The following is a 26,074-nucleotide window of genomic DNA, read 5'->3' on the forward strand; positions in this document are numbered from 1 at the left end:
ACTGCACTTTATTATAATGTTTCTCATAGTGGATGTTTTTGGCCCCTGTTTGCAGAGACCTAACAGCCTTGCAGAGACTTAACAAGATGGGCAGTTAAAGATGACCAATATTCCTGCCCATTGCCATTTATTTTCTGTTTTACCCTGCAGGGTTTTGTAGACACATAAGGCATCATATCCACTATTTAGCTATGAACTAATGTCCCAGTAACATTCAGGAATTAAAATACTACAATTTATGGCCTAGGATAAAACCAGTCCCTGATTTTCAGTTGTCCAATTGATTGATTTATTCCCATGCAAATAACTCTGTTTCATTAATGAAATTATGATTAATAGATTCATGATGAACAATAGTTTACAGCATCTGCTCAGATACAAGATGTACAGCCATCTCTTTTGGCCCTTGACCTGATTTGTTCATTAATGGTTCTTTAGTAAACGAAAGTACACTATTGTTAGGGTATATTGATCACTAATGTGTGCCATTATTGAGAGATGGATGCATATTTCTATCCCTTGGATATAATTGATAGCACAATGTGCATTAATTTGCTGACCTATTGATTTTTGATATGGGAGATAAACTTTCTTGTCTCCTTTCATTGTAGTCCCAATGAAAGTACTTGTTGAGTGGAGACTAGATCTATTGTTTAATTCCTAAATGTCAGAGTTAGTAGTAAACATTGCCTCTTCAAGCAATGTTTCATATTCAGAGAGTGTTATCACCCTTGGGTTTAAACTGTAGATATAAAGCCCTGTCAATGTAACCTAAAACAGATTCTGCAGGAGAAATCAAATTGTATCTTTTAAAATTGACACACCTGCAGAGATCAATGGACAATATTCCAGACCAAGAAGATAGTGTATCTTAGGAACATCTCTTGCTTATTAAACGTTCACAGTTGCAAGTATTATTGCTTGGAGAAACAGGGACATCAACAGTCCTGACATTTATTATCGAATTTTGTACTTATTTCCCAAATATTTATAATGGTTCAATAGTTAAATATCAGATTTTTGCAACGTGTTTACCCATTGTCAATAGGCTCATAAGTTTAGTTTTCAAATGATGCTTTCTTTTCCCAGGTTTTATAGGATTTATTAGTTATCATTTGTAATTCAAATTTATATGCCAGAACTTACATGTCATTGTAGTTATTCAATTCTAATATTACAACTGTCTTGACAGTACCATGATGTGTCATTTACATGATATTTCCATGGTGTGTCATTTATGTGATATTAGGGTGTGAAAAAAATAGCACAGATGCAAACCTCAGCTACAACAGATTGGACATGGACACTACACATTTAAGGACAAATGGCCAGAGTCAAGGGACCAGTCTTGGAGCTCAGAATTTGGTGGAAGGGGTGGGATGTCTAAGTGTGGTGTTTGTGTATGTCCATGTGTGTGTGAAAGGGAGAGGGGGGGGTGGGAAGGTGGTATGAGGGAGTGATTAGAGAAGAGGGGTGAGAGAACATGATCAGGATCTGAAAGGGAGACTGGTCAGTATTTTATGTATGCAAGGATGGAGCACTATGGGAGGTTAGGTATGGAATCAAGAAAATGAATTTATTTTGTTGTCCTGGGGTTCAGGTGGAACTGTTGGTTGGTGGACCGGATCTTGGTAGCTACCTAGAAACAGAGTTTTTGGGTGGAATTAATATGAGACAGAGAGGTAATGAAGTCTATATGCCTTACATTGGGACAGAAATAACATCAGGCTCAAAAGGGTGACTTGTGTCAGGGAGAGTTGGTAAAATTATCCAAGTAACACAATGTGACCCCTAACTAATTATCAATTAGTTTCAATAATGAAAAAAATACTAAACCACAAAATATTAAGAAAGCATCATTGTACAATTGAATTTCCAGGGATTGACATTTTAAAATAATGAAAATTATAATTGTGGAGGTAGCAGGCTGCCTAGTGTGCACAATGGACACAGAACACAGCACAATTACAAAATTCACATGTGATCAAAAATGGAGAACCATAGTTATAGAGGTCACATGATGGTGAGTGTCAAGGAGATTGCATATCCTGGGAGCTCCCAGACCTAGACCAGAAAACAGTTAAAAATTCAAAGTTTGGGCTAAAAAAGAGAAAAAATCCTGTCTGATTTCAAGAAGAGAATGAGGAAGCTTCAATCAACAAAAAAAGGGAAAAATACAGCAAGGAAGTGGGTGGCCTGGCAAGGATCCGAAGCAAATGGAGGTGCCTCGTGTTGGAAGTAACTCTAAATTTCATAGAGTTCCTAAGTAAATGGATCCCCGAAGTGTTCAGAGAGGCAGCGCTGGGAACCCCCATTAAAATAGAAAGAGCCTTTAGAGCCCAAATCCCCAAGCCAAGACCAGGACAAAGGACCCAGTCGATTCTAATACTGTTAAAATATTTTCAGGATTGTGATAAAATATTAGGGGCAGTAGTGAAAGGGGCAGTTCAGAGGGGGCCCCCTCTGGTGTACAGGTGGTCAAAAGTGTTCTTTTATCCAGATATCAGTTCAGCTCTGCTCAAGAAATGAAAAGACTTTGAACCTGTTAAGCAGTCTGCAAACAGAAGGGCTATGACTGTGTTCTGCGCCACCCCGCCATCTTGAAAATTACATTGTCAGGGTGGGGGCGGGGGGGAGAAAATTTTTGCAGGAAAAGAAAATGCGCATCAGTTTCTATAAACACCCTGCCAGCATTGCATGGTGGGCTAACTGGAAAAGAGTAAAATGGTCAATAAGGCTTAAAAAACTATTGAAACTAATGGATTGGGAGGATTTGAATTTCTATGTTATATAGAGAATAGGGTTTATGCTGTTTTCGGATCTCTAATAAAAGATAAAAGATGTTATATGTTAGAGTCTTGGGAGGCTTCTGGGACTGGATGGGTGGAGGGTGAAGAGGGTTAGAATGAAGAGTCATGGTGACAGCATGGTAAGGGGTGATGATGGCAAGAGGAAGAGAGTGATCCCCAGAGGTGTGAATGGTGGCGGAGATATATGTATGATGTGTGTGGGTTTGTGCTCCCTTTTATTATTTAGAGGGGTATGGTTGTGAGTGGGTATGAATGTTGTGGTGTTGTGGGCGAATTGGTTTGTGGTGCCTTTTTTCCCCAATGGCTTGTCATAGCTCGGATGGAGTGGAGCAATGGGCAGATGGTAAGGGGGGGGGGGGGGTGGCGGTGGAGATGGGAGAGATAACATTTAGGGCAGGAGCCCAGGTGTAATGGCTAAAGTTTTAAATATGCTACTTTTAATGCTAACAGCTTAAATGGACTGGTGAAATGAAAAAGGGTCTCAGCTCGCATTAAAATAATGGGGATAGATCTGGCCTTCCTCAAAGAGATACATTTAACAGAGCAGGAACATCAGAAGCTAAAAAGGGGATGGGAGGGTCAGGTTATATTTTCCATGTTTGGCTTAAAGGCAAGGGGGGGTAGCAATTTTAGTGGGGAAGAATGTTCCAGTGCAGGTGCAGAGGGTGATTACAGACAAAATGGGAAGATTCGTTATGGTGCACTGTCAGATATATTCAGAATCCTCGACCCTAGTGAATGTCTACATCCCCAATGATGATGATGAAAAATTTATATAGGGCATTTCCCTACGATTGGCAGAGGCCAATATTCTAAATATTCTAATGGGGGGAGTGACTTTAATCTATGTCTGGATCTGGTGCTGGATAAATCCACAAAATGACTAGGACTAGAGCAGCAAAAGCCACCATTGACTGCATGAGAGAGCTGAATTTGATAGATGCATGGCAGAAAAAGCATCCAAGAGAGAGAGATTACTCATTTTACTCAAAGCAACATGATTCCTAATCTAGAATAGACATTTTTCTGGCTTCATCCCATATAGAGGGTAGGATTATGGAAGCTTTTCTTGGACCATTCCCCTCTGGTTCTGACATAGAAATGCCAGATAAGCAGGACATAGCATACAGGTGGTGTCTTAACACTATTGTTGAAAAAGCCGGAGTTTTGTAGTTTCATAAGAGCCAAAATAGCCCTCTTCTATGAGGCCATCTGGCCCCTCTACTGCAGATAATTTCCTTCTGTGGGACACCCTTAAGGCATACTTGAGGGGCCAGATAATTGGCTATACAAAGACACTCAAGAAAATTATATGAGGGAGATGGAGGAATTGGTAAAGGACATTACCCAATTAGAGAAAGATTTTCAGAAATCAGTCTTAGAGGACTTGCAAACAAAATTGGTATATAATACACTTCAGACATATAGTATAGAGAAGGCCCTCACAAGGTTGAGGCAAAAGTATTCTGAGTTGGAGAAAAGAGCTCACAAGGTACTCGCTTGGCAGTTAAGGGCAGAACAAGCCTCTAGAACAATCAATGCAATACAAATAGGGAATGGCCAGATCTCGTATAAACCAAAGGAAATTAATGAGACCTTCAGAGAATTTTATGAAGGACTGTATAAATCTGAGTTGGCTGAGGATCCTAATCAAACGGACGAGTTTCTGGCTAGATTAGATCTCTCAAATTTAAGCCAGGAGGGACTAGATCTTCCTCTGTAAGAGGAAGAGCTGGGGAAAGCATTGAATGCGCTAGAAGCTGGCCAGTCTCCGGGGGAGGACAGATTCCCACCTGAGTTCTATCGAGAATTTAAGGATTTACTAATGCCTCTGTACCTGGAGGTGATAGACCCGGCAAGGGAAACATGGACCCTCCTGGAATCTTTCACAACAGTGATTGTTACAATGATCTTAAAGAAAGGTAAAGATCCACTTTTGCCTTCTTCTTATAGACCAATTTCCCTGCTGAATACTGATTACAAGATCCTTGCCAACAGATTGGCATTGTATTTACCAAAATCAATAAACAAAGACCAGGCTGGCTTTGTGCGGGAGAGGCAAGCAGCAGATAATATTGGCAGACTGTTGAGTGTAATGCATCTGGCACAAACCAGAAATGAGAGGGGATTGGCTGTTTCCCTGGATGCAGAGAAGGCTTTTGATAGACTGGCGTGGGAATTTTTATTTAAAATATTGAAGAAGGTGGGGTTAGGGCCAACCTTTTGAAATTGGATTAGGGTGCTCCAGCATGCGCACAAGGCAAAGTTACGACCATGCGGTAAATCTTTTCAGCTTTCCCACTTAACAGATCTAGTAGACAAGGGTGCCTGCTTTAACCGGCTCTCTTTGTGCTAGCGAAGGAACCACTGGCTGAGTCCATTTGCCAGGATCCAGACATTGAAGGTTATAGAGTGGGCCAGGAGGTGCACAAAGTTAACTTATTTGCTGATGACGTGCTGGTGTATCTGACAGATCCTGCAACTTCTTTGCCTTGACTGCACGTAGTATTGGATGACTATGGGAAACTCTCCGGCCACATAGGCGTGTGGTGGTGATTGATTCCCTGCCGTAGCATCCTCTCCCTCGCACTAATCCCGATCAAGGAAAGTCGGGAATATATATCGGCCCATCAGCCGCCCAACATGCAGCGACAATCCCTGTTCCCTAATTATTATTTATTATCCTGGTTAAATTTTTTGTTGTTGGTTGAAGTCTGAATGAGCGATCCTGTGTTAGGTGTGAGGGGGTGGGTGGGGGGAAGGGATTGGAAAAGATATGAGCTTGTGTATACAGTCAATAATGAGAATGGAGTGTATGTAAATTTGAATACGAGCTGCCAGGATGGTACTAACACTGTATATGGCTGAACAAGCTGATGTGAAAATATAAATAAAATAAGTTTTAAAAACCATGATTATATGGAAAAATAGTTACAGGAAATGTCGTAAATCCAGGTTAGTATACGTCTTTAAAAACAAGTAGATTAAATAATTGTGAAAATTGAGAATTTTATGGATTTTTTTATCGTTAAAAATGGAGTAGCAAGGTATTGGGAATTATGAGTCTGAGACAGAATGTTCAACAAACTGCTGACTCTGTGTTATGCAAAGAGATCCTTATTTCTTCCTTTAGTTTCCTTTTTATATCAGAAAAACCTCCATTAATAAATGTAAAGTTTTCAAAATGCAAAACTGAATGTATTTTAAATAGTATTTTAAACAGTCAGGTGAGACACTTTCCCTGATCTAAATTTAAAATAAATAAGGAAATTGAAAACAACAAAGAAACAGATGTTGGACACTATCATTTCATCCAGCTTGTACTCAGATTTCCATTGCATATTTTTGCTAAGTGCAAGAATATCCATTCAGTCTACTGAACAGAGGCACACAGACCAATTACATAACGACCAGCAGTATCGCTTGACATGATTTCCTGAGGTTCTAAACATGAGGCAATGTAATGAAAGTGTAAAAGTCTGCTTTTCATTTGGTGCCAATTTTGAGGCTCCACAGCCTTGATGTGTATGTGGATATCTTGGCCCTGACAAACACAGAGGTACACGAATAAGATAGATGAATACATCCATATAACCATTCACGGAGCGGAAACAGGCCATGTTGGCCTTTCGAGTCCACACCAGTTCACTGATTTTGTGCGCCTTCTTCAGGCATTGGAAGGAAAGGCTGTGGATGTTGTCTACATGGACTTTAGTAAGGCCTTTGACAAGGCCCTGCTTGGGAGGTTAGTCAGGAAGTTTCAAATGCTAGGTATTCATGGTGAAGTAGTGAACTGAAATTGACAAGGGCTGGATGGGAGAAGCCAGAGAGTAGTGGTGGATGATTGCTTCTCAAACTGGGGGCCTGTGACTAGTGGTGTACATCATCTTGAATTTTTTTCCACCATCTTCCCTAAACCATAAGTTACATAGTCAGATGCACTGCCTTTCAGCTTGTGAGGTCTGCACCTATACTTGGATTTCATTATTAAATATTGAACTAAGGGACAGGTTTGTACCAGGAGTTCCCCTGGATGAGAGGAGAAAATGGATATGTGTATCCTTTTTCACGTATCCATTGTATCCATCTGAGAAAGTGTGTCCTATTCATTCAGAGTTTAACCCCAATTTAGCAAAAAGTTTCCCTTAATTATGAAAGAAAGCTTGTAACTTACTGTGTACTATGGCAGTGAAAGTCCACCTGTTTACAACTACAGGACATAAACCTTATAACAATGCCATTTAGTGAATTAAAGCATCATGAAATGTCTCACTTTAAACCTTGTCAAGGTACACTCGACAATACATCAACAAGGTAATCAAGGAATCAAGAAAAAAATGAGTTAACATGAGTGCATTTTATGTTATTGCAATCCCTATGCTACATGCAACCAAAAGTGATCTTGAACCTGATACTGGACAATCCTTGAATCAAAATATTTATTTTCAAAGACATTTGATACATGTGCTAAGTGACTAGCTTCAATAGAGCTTCTAGATTAAAGTCACAGTTTCCATTTTTCCTGTCAATTTACTTCAATCTGTATTTCCTTGATCTCAATGCTATTGCTTTATGTAGCAGCTTCAATGTTAACTCAACAAGTCAGTGTTCTACATTGACTTGCCCTGGCACCCCTTTTACTTATTGTTGTAAAGAGCACCTGTGACAATAACAGGTTACAGAATTATACATTTTCAATTAATGCAGAGTGGCAAAGAAATTCATTTATATTTCTGAACATTGAAGGTTATATTGCACATTGAGAGTAATTTTTTAAAAAATTTGCTATATTTTTCCATTAGTTTGTGAACATTAAAAATGATGTTCCAGGTATCACTAATTTAAGATAAATCAACTGCCATCAAAGTAATTATTTTTTGGGAATCTTTGAGAATCTCTACCTTTCTCTAACTCGGGTGTCTGTGAGCAAGAATATTTATGATGATATACAAATGTCTGTGTATGTTTATAAGGGATTGAATGTATCTGGATTGATGTATGAATTGGCAATAGAAAAAAGGGTGTAAGATTCAGCCTTCTAATAGTTCATCTAGTTCTAGGCCACAATGTAATAAAGGATGGCCATAGAAATCTACAGTACAGACCTTTCAGCCCACAGTGTTGAACCAACCTACTAACCCACACAAACAACCACCTAGGTTAGAATTTCCCTACCACATAACTCATTGTTTCTCATTTCTTTAATAAGGCTTAAGCTTCATCCTTTTGTCATTGGGCAAAGCTCACCATTAATCTGCAGCCACTGGGGACTGGCTCATATTAAATGTACCAAAAACCTTGGCAGTGTGATGTCATTGATTGAACTCTGATCATCAGGTAGCCATAGTAATGAAAACCTGAGTTCAATTACAACTGAGTGATGTGTTCTGTTGCCAGTTAATTGATTGTTTGAATTAACAATTGATAAATTCTGTCCTTGCAGGGAAATTCAGGCCTGGGATTTAGCATTGCTGGAGGAATTGACAATCCTCATATTCCAGATGATCCAGGGATTTTTATTACAAAAATTATCCCTGGTGGAGCTGCTGCTATGGATGGACGACTTGGGTAACTAATTAGTAACTTTCAAAACTGGCATTGTTCAAGCTACCACACCTGTTGCTACATTATGATGTGTACCCATTGTTGGTGACCCACTCCCTGCATTGCACCTTTGTACTTCATTAAGCAGGGTAGTGGTGATTGAAGCGAGATGCTGAATATGGCAGGGTTCATAATGTTAATTGGTATATTGTGAATGAACCATCTGAAGTGATAGACCAGACCTTAGTCTGCAAGAAAACAAAAGAATGCATTTCCTATATTAGTCAGATTGGGGAATATACTTACCGATAATTTGTGGTTTTTACTGGATTATCAGAGGCTGAGGGGAAACCTGATAAAAGCTCATAAATGTTTGAGAGGCATAGATTGAGTGAACAGTCTGAATCTTTTTCCCCACCACAAAAATGCCAAATACTAGAGGACATGCATTTAAGGTAAGAGGCTGGAAATTAAAGGAGATAAACAGTGCAAACTTGGTTTTAACACAACAACTGGTAGGTGCCTGGATCAGGTGCTTAGGATAATGGTGGAAACAGATATAAGAGCATTTAAAAGGCTTTTAGATAGAGAAAAATGCAGGCAGGCTAGAGTTAGTTTAATTTGGCATGGTGTTCAGTGCTGTTATCGTGGGATGAAGGCCCTGATCCTGTGCTGTATTATTCTAGTTACTCCATTGGAATTGCTGCTTCTTCCATTATTTGAGTCTTCCCTCTCTCCGTGTGAACTTTAGCTCCAGTTAGATTTTCTGCTCTGTTTTTGTTATTTGCCAGATAATTTTAATCTTCACTATTGTTGATAAGGTTCACTGAACTGTTAAAATGTGGCACATGCTCTTTGATAGTCTCTTTTGATTGGACATTTAATACAGCTACATATATTGACCAATCTGACATTGGTCCCTTTGTTGATATGCATGAACTCTTAGGATATATTAGCATCTCATTTACTGTTTTACTACATTTAAATTCACATCTTCAATTACATCAAAAGCATTAAAAAAAACAAGTATTTGCCATGCACTGTATACATGCGATTGTAAACAAATATTTCTTAGTTCCAAGGTGTATTTTCTCTGGTATTCTACAGCACAATGCATTCAACTTGTGTTTTTTTCTGTTAGTTGTATCAATTAAATACATACCTTTATGATGTACCAACAACACTTAAGTTTCTTCCTTAAGTAATGCACACAATAAGATTTTGAGAGGTCCCTTTATGTCCAGTGGCAGTGACCTTGGATTGTAGTCCATTCCCAAGAGGCTTTACAGCTAAATAAAGGAAAATGTAACTTTAACTATCCTGGAAACTGTACATTTTTAATGCCACTAAGATACTGGGATCAATTATTTTCAGACACCTTAATTTTAAATTATTTGTTTTCCCTTTCTAAACTTACAGTGGAAGTTTGTTTTCCACACCTAAATAAGTGAAAGAGAGGAAATCTTTTGTTCCTGCCCAGTGTTTGGAGTTTAATTGTGCCCTTCCAGCCCACAAACCCATGTCCCCCCAGTACACCAATCAACCTACAAACTACAAACTTCTTGAAGGGTGGGAGGAAATTGATGGAACCCATGTCCCCCAAGTACACCAATCAACCTACAAACTCCAAACTTCTTGAAGGGTGGGAGGAAATTGATGGAACCCATGTCCCCCAAGTACACCAATTAACCTACAAACTCTGTACTTCTTGAAGGGTGGGAGGAAATGGATGGATCCAAAGGAAACCCACACAGACAGAGTGAGAACATTCAAACTTACAGACAGTACTAGATTCAGTTTTACACTGCACTGAAATGGAGGCACCAGGGTTATGGAGCAATTATCAGGTGTTGTGATCTTCAAAAATATTTTTGTGCAAAGTAATGAAGGCAAGGCTTCATTGTATGGGAGCACACAATTGGGAAGTTTTATCAATATGTTATGAAAGATATGAAATAATAAGAGTGAACAATCTCTGAGGAGCCTCTGTGGAACCATAGTCTCTGTGAAGCCCTTTTGTTTGAACCTGAAATGTTTTGTTGTTAAAATTGATAATGTTTGTGTTTCTTAATTTTCATCACCTCAGCCCCACTTTCATTTCATGATTATAAATTTCCCTTCCTGAAAATTTCACAATTAGTTCTTGTTATTTAGAACAAGGTGAATCCAGGCCCTCATGAGAAACATTTGTTCTGTTTATTCAGAGCCACGTTATTGATTGTCATTTGTTTTTAGGGTCAATGATTGTGTACTACGAGTCAATGATGTAGACGTTTCAGAAGTTGTTCACAGTAAAGCAGTGGAGGCACTGAAAGACGCAGGACCAGTCGTTCGACTTTTAGTCCGCAGAAGGCAGCCAACTACAGAGGCTATATTAGAAGTGAATCTTTTAAAAGGACCCAAAGGTAAAAATCTGATTGCTGAGTGAATCTGTTGGTGCTTGTGTTTTGAGAAACCAAAGTATACTATAACTGGCAAGTCATCTGTCACCACAACCCAAAATATGGTTTCCTTGTTATTTTACTGGAGCACAATCTCTGGTGGAATGTAGTAACATGTCCTGAAAATGCTCCACTCCTAATTCCTGAGTCTATTCAGTTATCTTAAAGTATTGGACATTTTTCGAAATATTACCAATGAATTTTGCACACATAACATAAATATTAGCTAATTATTCTTAACTTTGCCAACACAAATAGTTCATGGGCCTTCTTATTTATAGTGACTTGAATATTCTCAATCCCAGCAGCTACATCTGCATTTCCCCTTGCAAGTAATTCACAAATGCTCATCTCCAAATATCTTCATTTGCTGGCACATTGAATTTCAATGCCGCCAATGTACTATTTATGTATCTAACCCTGATGCAGTGGCTCTATTATAGTTTAATTCATAAATTTTTTTTTTTGCTTGTTGAAGGATAGAGATCGGGTCCTTTAGTTTGATTTGGAGTTGGATAAGAACAATAGGTCCATTGATTGTCAGGAATCCTGCTGGATCTATGAAATGAGAAGAAAAAATATGGTGTGCGTTACATGTTAACTAGCTACCATCATTTAATCCCTTACAGTAATACTCATAAAACCAGGTTGAATACAATTTTGATGTGGAATAGAGCCTGTTGTTTTCAGGTGCATCATTAGTACAACTCGTGTTCATTTAAATATCATAAAACACACTTTCCAGAACTATGATCTTCAGGCAATTGCTATATTAGTGAAGTAAAGAAAATACCCAGACTGGACAAAATGAGATGTAAGAAAAAAGTAAAAGTACTGACTATTTTTTAAACAAAACACTCATTGCAAGGCTCTTTAAATGCAGGTCATTATTTTGTGTTCATCGAACATTTTGAAGTTGTGTATTTTAAACAACTCGTATATATCTAGCAAAATTGTTATCTAGTGAGTGTACCATTCACTAGGTTTGTTAATAAGCGTTTTTTTTTCCTGATCTAAGATTGTTTAGTATAATCTTCTTTCCTCTCCACTAGTAAGCATCTTATTGGTGATACTTAAAGATGCAGAAAATGTGAAAAAATCTTTGAAGCAAAATGCAATTAGAAATGTGTTCAGGATTACAATGTCATATTTTTATGATCATGGTAGGTAGTGACTGATGTGATGTGGGCGACAGGTGCTGGAATATTGGATGCCAGCCAACAGTAAACATTCTGTTTCCATATGTCAAACTCTCGAACTGCAGCCTTGATACAAAGTGCCCATGTTTGTTGGGGAGGAGAATCAGAACCCATTGTTTGGGCTGAGGAATAGTGAGAAGAATAGACACGATAGTTGGCCAAGAAGCATTGAAGGAGCTGGTTTTGAAGACAAAAGACATGCTTGAGTATTGGGATTCAAATAGCATTCAAGTAGGATTGTTGATCAAGGCCTCCACTATAGGCCTCACCTGGCCACAGTGTTAAGACATCAAGGAGTTGGTATGTCAGTAGATAAGAAAATCATGAGAATAATTGAAGAGACTGGAGAGCCATGAGTTGTTGGTGGTGATGTAGGAGGAGTGAGGATGGTTGTTGCAGTATTGGAGGAGAGGCAGAAAGATTAAAAGTGAATATGGGTGTTCAGCATGGACTAGAAGGGCTTATTTCTGTGCTGTAATATTCTATGGTTCCATATGGAATGTACACAATGAGTTCTAAACCTTCAAAGTTTTAGAATGATTTGCTAATACCAGAAGACCAACAATGATCTATTCCAGGATAATGTGGTCTCATTCAACCCCTGTGCTTTATAATGAACATTAGGGCATACTGGATTACATAATACCTTGAACAATGTGGAAATTGCATCAGAAATGCCAGGGTGATTTGTGCCTGGAAACACTGTCTTGAATTTTCAGAACACATTTGTTACCAATAATATTAAAGCAGCATAATTTGACTGAATTTCTCGCCAAGCAAATTTTTTTTAATATATATTTTTTTATTTTTCACACTGTGAACCATATCAACCAAAATACATACAAACGTTTCCCTCTTAAATATACACAGTGTCATTTTCTCCCCCCCCTACCTTCCCTCCCCCCCTTCCCACCCCCCTCCAAAACCAATAAACATTCAACATATACAATACAATAAAACCATTAAACAATGTCATCACACAATGAAAAATAAACAAGAAAAATGTGTCATCTACTTTTACACACTGGATCAAGTCATTTTGTCGTCTTATCATTTTAGGGGGTGGAGGTCCGAGGCAAGCCCTCTCTGTTATGTTCCATCCAAATTTGTTCAAATAATATGACTTTATTTTTTAAATTGTATGTTATTTTTTCTAATGGAATACAGTTATTCATTTCCATGTACCATTGCTGTATTCTCAGGCTCTCTTCCATTTTCCAAGTTGACATTATACATTTTTTTGCTACAGCTAAGGCTACCATAATAAATCTTTTTTGCGCTTCATCCAGTTTGAGGCCTAATTCCTTACTACTTATATTACTTAGAAGAAAGATCTCTGGATTTTTTGGTATGTTTTTTTTGTGATTTTATTTAATATCTGATTTTGATCTTCCCAAAACTTTTTCACTTTCTCACTTGCCCAAATTGCATGTACTGTTGTTCCTGTTTCCTTCTTACAGCGAAAACATCTATCTGATAATGTTAGATCCCATTTTTTAAAACTTTTCGGGCACGATATATAACCTGTGTAACCAATTATACTGTATCACGCATAACCTTGTGTTTATTATATTCTTCATTGTTCCAGAACATAACTTTTCCCATTCCATTTTTTATCTTTGTTTAAATCCTTTTCCCACTTTTGTTTGGGTTTATACCTTATTTCATAATTTTCCTTATCTTGCAGCTTGATGTACATGTTCGTTATAAATCTTATAATTATCATTGTGTCTGTAATCACATATTCAAAGCTTCTTCCTTATGGTAATCTCAGTCTGTTTCCCAATTTATCCTTTAAGTAAGCTTTCAGTTGATGATATGCAAACCTTGTACCATGAGTTATTCCATATTTGTACTTCAATTGTTCAAATGTTAATAAATTATTTCCCAAAAAACAATTTTCTATTCTTTTAATTCCTTTTCTCTCCCATTCTCTAAAGGAAAGGTTATCTATTGTAAAAGGGATTAGCTGATTTTGCATCAATAATAATTTTAGTATTTGGTAATTTGTTTTTTTCCTTTCTAAGTGAATCTTCTTCCATATATTGAGTAAATGATGCAATACTGGTGAGCTTTTATATTGTACCAGCTTTTCATCCCACTTATAAAGTATATGTTCCAGTACCTTCTGCCCTATTTTATCTAGCTCAATCTTAGTCCAGTCTGGTTTTTCCCTTGTCTGATAAAAATCTGATAAATACCTTAACTGTGCGGCTCTATAATAATTTTTTAAGTTTGGTAACTGGAAACCACCTTGGTTGTACCTCTCTGTTAATTTATCTAACGCTATCCTCTGTTTCCCCCCTTTCCACAAAAATTTCCTTATTATTCTCTTTAGTTCATTAAAGAATTTCTCTGTTAAGGGAATTGGTAGTGATTGAAATAAGTATTGTATCCTTGGGAAGACATTCATTTTAATGCAATTTACCCTCCCTATCAATATTAGCGATAATTCTTTCCAATGTTCTAAGTCTTCCTGCAATTTCTTTATTAGTGGCTGATAATTTAATTTGTACAAGTGGCTTAAATTATTATCTAACCTAATACCTAGGTATTGGATTGCTTGTGTTTGCCATTTAAATGGTGATTCTTTTATAAATTCTGTGTAATCCGCATTACTCATTGGCATCACTTCACTTTTATTTGAGTTGATCTTGTACCCCAAAATTTCTCCATACTCCTTCAATTTCTTATGTAGTTTTTTTTATTGATATTTCTGGTTCTGTTAAGTATACTATGATGTCATCTGCAAATAAACTGATTTTATACTCCTTCTCCTTTATTTTTATCCTTTTCTATTTTCTGTTCTTATCAGTTCTGCCAATGGTTCTATTGCTAAAGCGAACAGTGGTGAAGATAATGGACATCCCTGCCTAGTTGACCTATTTAATTTAAATTGGTTCGATACATAACCATTTACTGTTACCTTCGCCAATGGTCCATTATATAATGTTTTAATCCAATTAATATATTTTTCTGGTAGATTGAACCTCTGTAATACTTTGAATAAATAGTTTCACTCTACTCTGTCAAAGGCTTTTTCTGCATCTAAAGCAACAGCCACTATTGGCATCTTATTTCCTTGAACTGCATGAATTAAATTAATAAATTTACAGACATTATCTGCTGTTTGTCTTTTCTTAATAAATCCAGTTTGATCTTGTTTTACTATTTTTGGTACACAATCGGCCAATCTGTTTGCTAATAATTTTGCTATTATCTTATAATCTGAATTAAGTAGAGATATTGGTCTATATGATGCTGGTGTCAGTGGATCCTTCCTGTCTATGGTATTACTGTAATTATTCCTGTTTTACATAAATCTGGCAAGTTTTGCAAATCTATCTGGTTCATCACTTCCAGGAGAGGAGGAATTAATAACTCTTTAAATGTTTTTTAGAATTCTATTTGGTATCCTGTACTTTATTTCAAATGGTTTTAACAGTTTGTTTTGTCCTCTTCTTGCAATTTCATCAGTTCAATTTTAGCTAAAAATTCTTTTATCATCTTTCCCCTCGTTCTCAGTTTGGTATAATTGTTCATAAAATTCCTTAAAGTTTTCATTAATCTCTGTTAGATTATATGTAATTTGTTTATCCTTTTTCCTTGATGCCAATACAGTTCTTTTAGCTTGTTCTGTTTTAAGTTGCCAGGCTAATATTCTGTGTTTTTTCTCCTAGTTCATAATACTTTTGCTTTATTTTCATTATGTTCTTCTCCACCTTATACATTTGTAATGTTTCATATTTTATTTTTTTGTCCGCCAATTCTCTTCTTTTTGTTATATCATCCCTTGTTGCTAGTTCCTTTTCTGTACTTGTATCTCTTTCCAACTGTTCTATTTCCTGATTGAAGTTCTTTTTCATCTTAGTTACATAACTTATTATCTGCCCTCTAATGAAAGCTTTCATTGCATCCCATAATATAAATTTGCCTTTCTCTGATTTTGTATTTATTTCAAAGTACGTTTTAATTTGATGTTCAATAAACTCTCTAAATTCCTGCCTTTTAAGTAGCATGGAGTTTAACCTCCATCTATATGTTCTTGGTGGGATGTCCTCCAGTTCTATTGCTAATAACAGGGGTGAATGATCAGATAGTAATCTAGCTTTATATTCAGTTTTTCTAACTCTCCCTTGAATATGGGCCAACAACAAAAACATCAATCCTTGAGTATGTTTTATGCCTCCTCGAATAATATGAGTTTTCCTTCTCTCTTGGGTGCTGCCTCCTCCATATATCCATAAGTTTCATTTCCTGCATTGATTTAACCATAAATTGGCCACTTTATTCTTTTTGCTAGTCTTTTGTCCAGTTTTATCCAACATTGGATCCAAATTAAGGTTAAAATCCCCTCCTATCAATATTTTTCCTTGCATATCTACAATCTTCAAAAAAATATCTTGCATAAACTTTTGATCCTCTTCATTAGGTGCATATATATTGAGCAAATTCCAAAATTCTGAATATATCTGACACTTTCTCATTACATACCTCCCTGCTGGATCTATTATTTCCTCCTCCATTTTGATTGGTACATTTTTATTAATTAATATAGCTACATCTCTAGCTTTTGAATTATATGATGCTGCCGCTACGTGCCTTACCCAGTCTCTCTTTAATTTATTATGTTCCACTTCAGTTAGATGCATTTCCTGCACAAATCCTATGTCAATTTTTTTCTTTTTTCAGTAAATTTAATAGCCTCCTCCGTTTAATTTGTTTATGTATTCCATTAATGTTTATATATCCTGTTTACACCTCATTTCTGCTTCCTCATCACCACCATCCCCCTTTTCCCCATTTTCATCTCAGTTTTCCCTTTTTGAACTCAATGTATGACAACACATTTAAAACATAAAATACTTCAACAACTCCCACATCCAATATTCCCATAGCCCAAATGTCCACCCCCCCCCCCTCTGAGTTACCCCTTATCCCTTGCCGGGCAACCACAACTCCCCTCTCCACTTGGATTGCGAATCCGCTCGCAAGCGTCAACTGATTTTGCAGTGTTGGTTATTCTCTCCCACCCAACCCCCCCAGAAAACACTTTTTTTACACATATAACAAAGTTCACCGTCTTGTTTTTCCCCCTTACTTCCTTTCTTCCCTTCCCTTTCCCTTCTTTAGTTCTTTACATACACATTGTTTTTACATCTTTATATATATTTTATCACCATTCTTCATTGTTGTTACAACTCTGCATCTCTCCGTCTGTCCTTCAGGCGTTCTGCAAATTCTTGTGCTTCCTCTGGATCCACGAACAGTCTGTTTTGCTCCCCAGGGATAAATATTTTAAGCACAGCTGGATGTCTTAACATAAATTTATAACCTTTTTTCCATAGGATCGATTTTGCTGTATTAAACTCCTTCCTGTTCTTTAAGAGTTCAAAACTTGTGTCTGGGTAAAAAAATATTTTTTGACCCTTGTATTCCAATGGTTTATTATCTTCTCTAATTTTATTCCTTGCCCGCTCCAGTATATTTTCTCTTGTCGTGTATCTCAAAAATTTTACTAAAACGGGTCTTGGTTTTTGATGTGCCTGTGGTTTCGAAGCTAGTGTTCTGTGTGCCCTTTCTACTTCCATTCCTTCCTGTATTTCTGTCATTCCCAGGACCTTTGGGATCCATTATTTTATAAGTTCCTTCATATCTGTGCCTTCTTCATCTTCCTTCAGGCCCACTATTTTTTTGTTGTTTTGCTTACTATAATTTTCCAACTTATCAATTTTCTGAGCTAACAACTCTTGTGACTCTTTAACTTTTTTATCATTTTCTTCAAATTTTTTTCTTGTCATTCTCTTCCATTTCTACAGCCATTTCTCGTTCTTCCACATTTTCTCCTCTTTTCCCTGTTTCTGTGATCTATTCACTTTATCTTCTGTACTTTTCATCTTTTAATTTTACTAAATTCTAATGTCAACCATTCTTTTAATGCTCTAATTTTTCTTGAAAAAAAACTTTATCTATTCAAACTGGTCGCAGGATCTGTAGTAGCATTGTATTAATGGTGCCACCCTACCTATATAATGGAGAAGTTCTGCTGCTTTATTGATCTGTATGCAATCTGCTTAAAAATGGGTGACTAAATTTGTTGCAACATTGGGTTATGTCTTTGCCCTGTGCTTCTTGGCACAAATGGGCCTGGAGGATGAACTGCAGACATGTTAGTTTGACATCTGTTGGTTGGATACTGATAGATAAAATCTATCAAGATGCGTTTCACAAACATTTCTCGGACTAGTTGACCCTGTATTGAATGTGCCCAGAAGTATTGAACTGCATGTTTTACAAACATTTCTACGACTGATTCCACCTGCATTGAATTCACCCATCGTTATTGAATGAAGATCTACCGGGACCAATGCCTGAAGAGGGTGCACAAAATCAGTGAACCGGTGCGGATTCGAAAGGCCAACATGGCCTGTTTCCGCTCCTTAAATGGTTATATGGTTATATACTGTCCATCTGTTTTACCTTCTATTTCTCTGTGCAGATCTTGGCCGCCTTCTTCCTCTTCTTCTGTGTCTGTACCTGTGTTTGTGTCTTCTTCTCTTCTTTGTATCTGTGTCCCTTCTGACTTTCCTGATGAGTTGCTTGTCTCACTTTGCTGGGCTTCTTCTTGCTTGGCTTCTTGCTGTTGCTCCTCTTCTTCTGGGCTACTCATCTGTTGGGCCTCCTGCTGCTGCTCTTTTCTTTCACTCCCTTTCTTGTCGCTTTCCTCTTCTTCCAGCTGAGAGCTCTGGTGTCGGGCATCCCTCAGCTGGTCGCGTTGCGCTCCTTGGCTGAGCCCCCCCCCTCCCGTCAGTGTTCTCCTTCTACTTAGTAAGCGCACTGCACATGCACGGTTGCGCACTTTTGTTTGGCTCAGAGAGCCATTTTGGCAGTCCAGCAGTCGGGGGATCATGACTCTGCGAGGCCGTCATCAACCTCAGAGAATGGGCTCTCTTCTCCACAACGGCTCCGTTTCTTCATGCAGGTAAGGCCTTCTCCTTTCACTTGCGACGTCTTTTCTTTTTTACCCATTGTTTTTACTTTTTCCTTCTTGGGTGCCATTTTCTTGCTTTTCTCTACAACTTTATCTTTTATTTGTTATATTCTGTATTTCTTGAACTTTATTTCTTCTTTTCTGGAGAGGGCTGGTATTCCCCTACCGGCCACGACTCCATCACGTGACTCCTCCCGCCAAGCAAATTTCTACAAATATCTTTTTACTCAGACATTCTATGAATTAACGTGTTCATGGGAAAGTGTGCATGGCTTTCAGAGATCTTTGTATTAGCTTGGAATGGCAATTTTATGAACTAAAAAAAGTGTCAAGACCACCTTGTTTCTTTAAAAATAAATCAAATACAAAATTTTGGCATGCTCCTTAATGTCTGAAATCTTAATAAATCAGCACCTTGTTATTGTGGCCTGAATTTTATGCGGCCCCTTTCCAGCATTATACAGTAACAAAGCAAATAATCTTGCATTTTATGTTCTTTCTCTTAGGTCTTGGATTCAGTATTGCTGGAGGGATTGGAAATCAGCACATTCCTGGAGATAATAGCATCTATATTACCAAAATCATTGAGGGTGGAGCAGCCCAAAAAGATGGTAGATTGCAAACAGGGGATCGACTACTTGCTGTAAGCTTAATTAACTCCATTTATTTAATTAACTCCTTTTCAAAGTGAAACTGTTTTGTCAGTATACTGCATCTCAAGAAAGGGTTAGATTGATCGTGGAATAAGTTTATATTATCGTATGTTGGCACATTGTGGGCCCAAGGACCTGTACTATGCTGTACTGTTCAAAAGCAAATTCAGAGAATTGGTACATTTTGGAAGGAGAATAAGAAGTACGATAAAGTCGGTATTACAGTTCTAATATGGGCGCACTGATAGTGAGACCTTGACGCGTGCAAACTCAAAATTCTGAAAGTAGGCAGTTAAGTTGAGAAAGCTATTGTTTTAAAGTACTGCGCAACTGGTTTCAGATATCGAGCCAAAATGTGCAAGAATCAAGACATTATGCTATACTTTTAGAAATCAATAGGTGGCTCCAGTTTGAGCTTTGAGCAACACATTTTAGAAATAATATTGACCTTAACCAGGATGTACTAGTCATTTATTGCTATGGAAGTACAGGTGAAGAACTTCATTTAAGTAGTATAGTTAAGGAAAATGAGATTGTTCTCTTCAGAATTAAAACATATTTGGAGGATCTAACTGAGAAAATTTTATGGGATTTGAAAGAGTGATTAGAAATTACTCTCACTGAATTCAGTAGTTAAAGAAGACATTTGATAAAAGAGCCAGAGGAGAATTTTTAAAAGTGTTTACATTTTTTTTCTGATATTGAATGAAACTTCTAAAGCAGGGGTGTCAAACTCAAATTCACAGAGGGCCAAAATTAAAAACTTGGACTAAGTTGTGGGCCAAACTAAATATTTATTGAAAATCTGCATGTTTTTTCTTCTTTCAACATGTGTAATGTTAAACTTGTTCTTATTAAAATAAATGTTTAATAATAGTTTTGGTTAAACTCTTTCCAGAAGAAGCATTAACAAATGAGAAATAAAATATTCAATAAATAATATTTCTCTATAGCCTTTAAGCTCCTTTTAAATGCTTTTTTTTTTACAAGCCAACAAGTCAAAAAAATAACAACTTGCTTCAATGAAAATCCAATCTTTCAACTATGAACAGTCCAAAGTTAACCAAATAAAATATTAATCAAAGCTTAGCCTGTTTCCATCTGTCTTGAAAGGTCCTGTTTTCTGTCTTTCGTTTGGCCATTTTTCGTAAGGGGTTTATTACATGTGAGTTGGGCGACGGGTCTCAGATGCTAATGAAAGAGAGGAGGTGGGGGCGATTAGTGGGCTGAGGGGCTGGGGGCGATTAGCGGGCTGAGGGGCTGGCGCCAATGCATTTGCAAAGCATTCTGGGATTTGTAGTATTAGCTGTGCATGCTCTATACTGGCGCAGCGGCCAGCGGGCCAGCTCTAATACATATTTGATATGATCTTGCGGGTCAAATATAATTATATCACGGGCCAAATTTGGCCCGCAGGCCTGAGTTTGACATGTGTGTTCTAAAGGCAGTGGAAGCAAGTCTGATCATAACTTTCAAAAGTAAAAATTTGCTAAGCATTTTTGTTTGGCAGAACAAAGAAGTAGGATAAATCAGATAGATCTTCAAGATGGCGCAGCCACAAGAAGACTGCTTGAATTGTGAAGGTGCATGTTTGTGTGGAGTTAATATAAAGACCTCACTGTTTGTGCTCGGCAGGTCAATAATATCAGTCTGCAGGAGGTACGGCATGAAGAAGCTGTGGCAGCTCTCAAGAACACTTCGGATATGGTCTATTTGAAAGTTGCTAAGCCTAGTGGCAGTCACCTTAATGATGTATATGCACCCCCTGACTATGCCAGCAGTAAGTATTTACAATGTGTTAATTGTATTAGCATTACTTCTCTCACCGTGGAAAAATGTTTTTAAAAACTTGCACAAGATAGTCATTGTGTGGAGATTCCCAGTCGTTTAATTTTAAATCCACAATAAATTAAATTTAAAAATAATTTTTTTAAAAAATAGAGGCTAATTTCATGTCCATTGTAAGTTTTGTGTCCGTGACTTGAAGTCAGTCTTCAATTCCATCATATGGGCATGAGAGAAAACTATTATTTCTGTGAAATAGAAGATGTAAATGAAGCTATATTTCAACATGACAATGTAATGTGCCTGGATTTGGAATGTGCCTCTGGATCAAGCAACTTTCCATCAACTTTGGGTAAGGCAGCATCTTTGGAGGTAGAGAGGTGGTCAAATCTGTTTCCACAGATGCTGTCTAACCTGCTGAGTTTCTCAAATTGCTGGATTTTTGCATCAGATTACAGTATCTGCAGCCTCTTTCTATCATTAGTGGAAACTCATATAGAGAATGTCAAACAATGTCAGATTTGATTCAAAAGTTGTTTGTGCAGACCTTGGTTCATGAATTGTAGACAATATTTTCTTGGAACTTCTGAAGCAGTGTATGAGTATCACATGACTGCTCACTTGCCCAAAACTAGCCCACAATTTACTTTTAGATCTGATACTACAATTCTCTATCTGAGACATTTTCCACACTCTTGCTTTCTGCACACCCATGTTGTGTTCCATCTTCTCAAAAACACTGCACCATGATACAATGATGCACCATGACCTATTTCACTTAACCTGTTTTTTTCCAGATTTTTATTCTGGCTGGACTACCCTCTGGCCTGATAAGATACACAGCTAGTCACCTTCACAATGGATGGTACAAGCTCAAAGCAATTCTCACTGTCCTTCAGGAGGAAATCTGCCTGGCATCTACAAATAAGGGAAAAAAAATACAGGCTTACATTTGTTCATCACCTTTCAACCACAGTATAACTTGTAGGAATAAAAATTGAACAGGACACTAAAGATGAGTCCCATGCTCTTCTCTTCATATCTGTTTCAGATAGCAAACTATTTTTACATTATCTCCTAAAGACACCACTTTCAATAATACAGAAATCTTTCACTCATGCATTGGATAATTAGCCTGAATTTATTTACTTAAATGCCTATAATGTGAATTAAACATACAATTTCCAATCAACTGAACATGCAGACATCTACAATATATACAATACAGGAGAGCATAAGGATGAGGCTGTTTCCATATTCCAAGCAAACATTTTGTTGCTCCATCACACAAGTATAGGGCAACATGGACAAACTCACATTTATGACTAACAAATTACATTTTAATTTGATTTGCTATTATTTGCTAACTCCATTTATCTTTATGTTGCAGCATTTTCAACCCTCACAGATAATCATGTGAACTCTGGTATGGGTTACATGGGTGGAGTTGAGAGCAAACCCACATATCCACTACCAGCAATCACATCAGGCCGCTACTCTCCAGTTCCTCGGCATGTAATGGGAGATGACGATTTCACAAGGTCGGTCCCTGCTAATACAATGCAAGAGCATGCTGGAATGTATCCTTGCAATGATGCATGCATTCTGTATGTTTTATTTGCATAAATTATATAGGTAGTTTAGATTGCTTGTGAAGTCTATTTCTTTGAAGCTAAAATTTATGGCTGATCATTTGATGTTGCATCACAAGATTGAAATGGAGTAAACTGCTGAGTTTAATTAACCAAGAGAAAACAAAGTAGCACATGAAATATCAGCACAAGGGAAGATAATTATCATAATGTATTAAAGAATAGTACTCAGGAATTGATCCATAAAAGCAGAATTTGAGTGCTGAGTGTAATTTCTGACAATATATAGGAATAATTTCCAAATATAATTGGATCATAATTACAAAATGCCTCAAAAAAGCCCAACTTGTTAACATCAAGCCTGTAAAGTGAAAGTGTGGGCAAACTATAATTTTGATTCTACAGTGGCCTCAATCTCCTCCTTTGTGGCTGTAAATATTTAACTGAAATTTTAACAAATTAGGAAATATCCATTTCACTACTGTTAATGCACTTTTAAACATGGTCTCATTCAATTTGCACCTGAAGAATATGTAGCATTTACTGGCAAGATAATAGAATGTCTTCTTGACACACAATTGCTTGTAATGTTACAGTGTCATTAGGTATGTTTATATGAGTAAATTATGAAGATGTAAAGAATGAAAAACTGAGAATGGCTCAAGGGTGAGAAAGGGGAATCTTTTTTTCTCCCTTTGTCATCTATATTCTTCAGGGCACTGGTTTCATGAGGCAAACTGTTTAAATGTTCCCTTAGACTCATCACTGCTGTTTGCTCTCTTGCACTAATCATAATGTGTTAATGGGAGCAGGTGAAAAAGAAACACATGTTGAAGTAGGAACCTTGTACTGGTTATTTGGCAAAGTACGTAATGGACTATAATGCAGGTCATCATAGTAAAAACACAATGGTGGAGAAATTTAGCAGGTCAAATAGTATCCTTTATATAGCAAATTTCAAATGAAAATACAAAGCCAATGTTTCGGGATTGAACCTTTCAAGGTATGGAAAAATGTCAGCAGGTGTCCAAACAAAAGAGTGGGGGTGGAGGGGAAGTGTGGTGACAGAGGCAGGAAGTGATAGATGGAGAAAGGAGGAAGAGGACAGCAGTGATCAAGGGGAGGAGGGATAACTAGATGAGTAGAGAGGGAAGGGTGGAAGAGAACTGACAAAAGAAAAGGATGGGGGGGTGGTGGAGAGCAGGTTAGTAGAAACCAGAAAAGTTTATGCCATCTGGCTGGAGAGTGTACAGACTGAAAATCAGGTGGTGTTCCTCCAATTTGCGGGTGGTCTTAGTGGGATAGTACAGAGGCCATGGACAGACATGTGAGTATGGGAGTGTGACACAGAACTGAAATAGTTGGCTACTGGGAGATCTCTGTCATTTGTGCAGTCAGAGCAAAGGTGGTAAGTGAAATTATCTCCCAATCTGTGCCCAGCCTTTCCGATGTAGAGAAGGACACAAAGGGACCATTGGATGTAGTAAATTTGTCCTGATTTATGATAAATGGACCATCCCTACCCCCCCCCCCACTCTTTTGTTTGGATGCCTGCTGACATTTTTCCATACCATGATGAAGGGCTCAAGCCCGAAACATCGATTATGTATTTTTACCTTTGCTGTATAAAGGACACTGCTTGATCTGCTGAGTTTCTCCAGCTTTGTGTTTTTACTTCATCCACAGTGTCTGCAGATTTTTGTATTTTACTCCAGTACCGCTGATACACAAGTAAAGTATTGCTTCTTTTGAAAGGCCTGTTTGGAGCCCCATACCATGGTGAGAGAGGAGGTGTGGGTGCAAGTGTGGCACCTCCTGTGGCCACAAGGGGCGTGCTCACACAGTTGGAAGTTGAATGAACAGTTGAAGTTAAAAGAGTGGGGTGCATTCCTTCTCTTAAAGGCTACTGTGAACATTGAGTTCATGTCCTTCAGTCCCCTACCCTCTCCCAGCCCCTTGGAAAATACACCAGATTACACGAGACCTGGCCTGTGATTTGCATTGCCTTGCTTGATCCCCATGATATAAACTTTTGTGACTCTGGGATGAAATTTAATAAATTAATGAAGTTTAATTTTATATACACTAGTGCAGAATACAGATGTATTTCTGCAGCTTCCCAGGTACATAAAGTACACCGCACATGACAACACTTATGAAGAGAAAAAAAGAAAATGGTCTAAAAGGGAGGGGGGAAAAAAGTAAATAAATAATAATAATAATAATAATAATAAATATTCACAGTTTGAAGCCTTATTAGTGTGCCTGCCCTGACTGACATTTTCTTTGACACCAGCCATTTGGCTGTTTGAGATCAGCTAACCTGGTCATTTAGAAATAGATTATCAGAGATAATTAAATAATGTTGAAGTTTAAAAAGTAAAAGTTATATTTTAAACAAACCAACCCTTCCTCCATTCACTCCATTTATTCCTCTTGCCATCTCTGGAAAGCTGCCAATATGTTACAAGATTCATCCCATTCCAGTTACATTACCTTCTCTCTGCACCCCCCCCCCCCCCCCCGCACACTTAAGGCAGAAGATGTATGAGCTTGAAAGCACAAACCTCTCGATTCAAGGATTCATATAAACCTCCTGTTTCTTTTCTGTTCTTATTGGACTCTTATGGACCTCTTTCATTGTTAAAAAGATTATACAATTTCACTGTTTTAACTGTATTATTTTCTATATCCTGTACTTAGTCTTTGTAACACTGCTTTGCATGCTTGACTTGTAGTAACACTACACATTGCAGCTTTGTTATATTGAACTACTTACTGTATGTATCGACTTACCTGGATGGCACGCAAATAAAATCTTTTCACTGTATCTCAGTACATGTGACAATAAACAATATTTAACTGATATAATGTAATTGGAAACCATTAATATAAATTAAAATTATAAAAGCTTGATCTTTTCTGTTGAGGTAAGGCTACCACGTTTCACATAATGGAGCCCACACAAAATACAATGGCATGATTGAACTCAGTTAAGAGGCAGACTAGGAAGTCAGATTTTCCTGCATCTGACCTCAAGGATTTTACAAACTTTCTCA

General features: G+C 37.5%; 1 protein-coding gene and 1 long non-coding RNA gene across 5 annotated transcripts in view; one reads left to right on the forward strand and one right to left on the reverse strand.

Annotated features, from left to right (window-relative positions):
• The window catches only part of LOC138740440 (disks large homolog 3-like), a 379,720-nt gene that overhangs the window by 180,090 nt on the left and 173,556 nt on the right, over nt 1–26,074 (forward strand). For 2 of the 3 annotated variants that reach the window (XM_069893062.1, XM_069893063.1), the window contains exons 5-9: nt 8,254–8,378; nt 10,590–10,759; nt 19,492–19,628; nt 21,274–21,418; nt 22,814–22,964. In XM_069893062.1, the coding sequence (XP_069749163.1) occupies nt 8,254–8,378; nt 10,590–10,759; nt 19,492–19,628; nt 21,274–21,418; nt 22,814–22,964 (728 nt within the window). Of the gene's footprint in view, nt 1–8,253; nt 8,379–8,488; nt 8,810–10,589; nt 10,760–19,491; nt 19,629–21,273; nt 21,419–22,813; nt 22,965–26,074 lie in introns of those variants that run through there. The other variant, XM_069893064.1, reaches the window with a different exon arrangement.
• LOC138740443 (uncharacterized) overlaps nt 1–26,074 on the reverse strand; it is a 103,229-nt gene that overhangs the window by 50,678 nt on the left and 26,477 nt on the right. For both annotated transcript variants that reach the window (XR_011342916.1, XR_011342917.1), the window contains exon 2: nt 9,517–9,643. This is a non-coding gene — a long non-coding RNA (uncharacterized lncRNA). The remainder of the gene's footprint in view (nt 1–9,516; nt 9,644–26,074) is intronic.

The sequence above is a fragment of the Narcine bancroftii genome, chromosome 8, assembly GCF_036971445.1.
Source record: "Narcine bancroftii isolate sNarBan1 chromosome 8, sNarBan1.hap1, whole genome shotgun sequence".
Lineage (NCBI taxonomy): Eukaryota > Metazoa > Chordata > Chondrichthyes > Torpediniformes > Narcinidae > Narcine > Narcine bancroftii.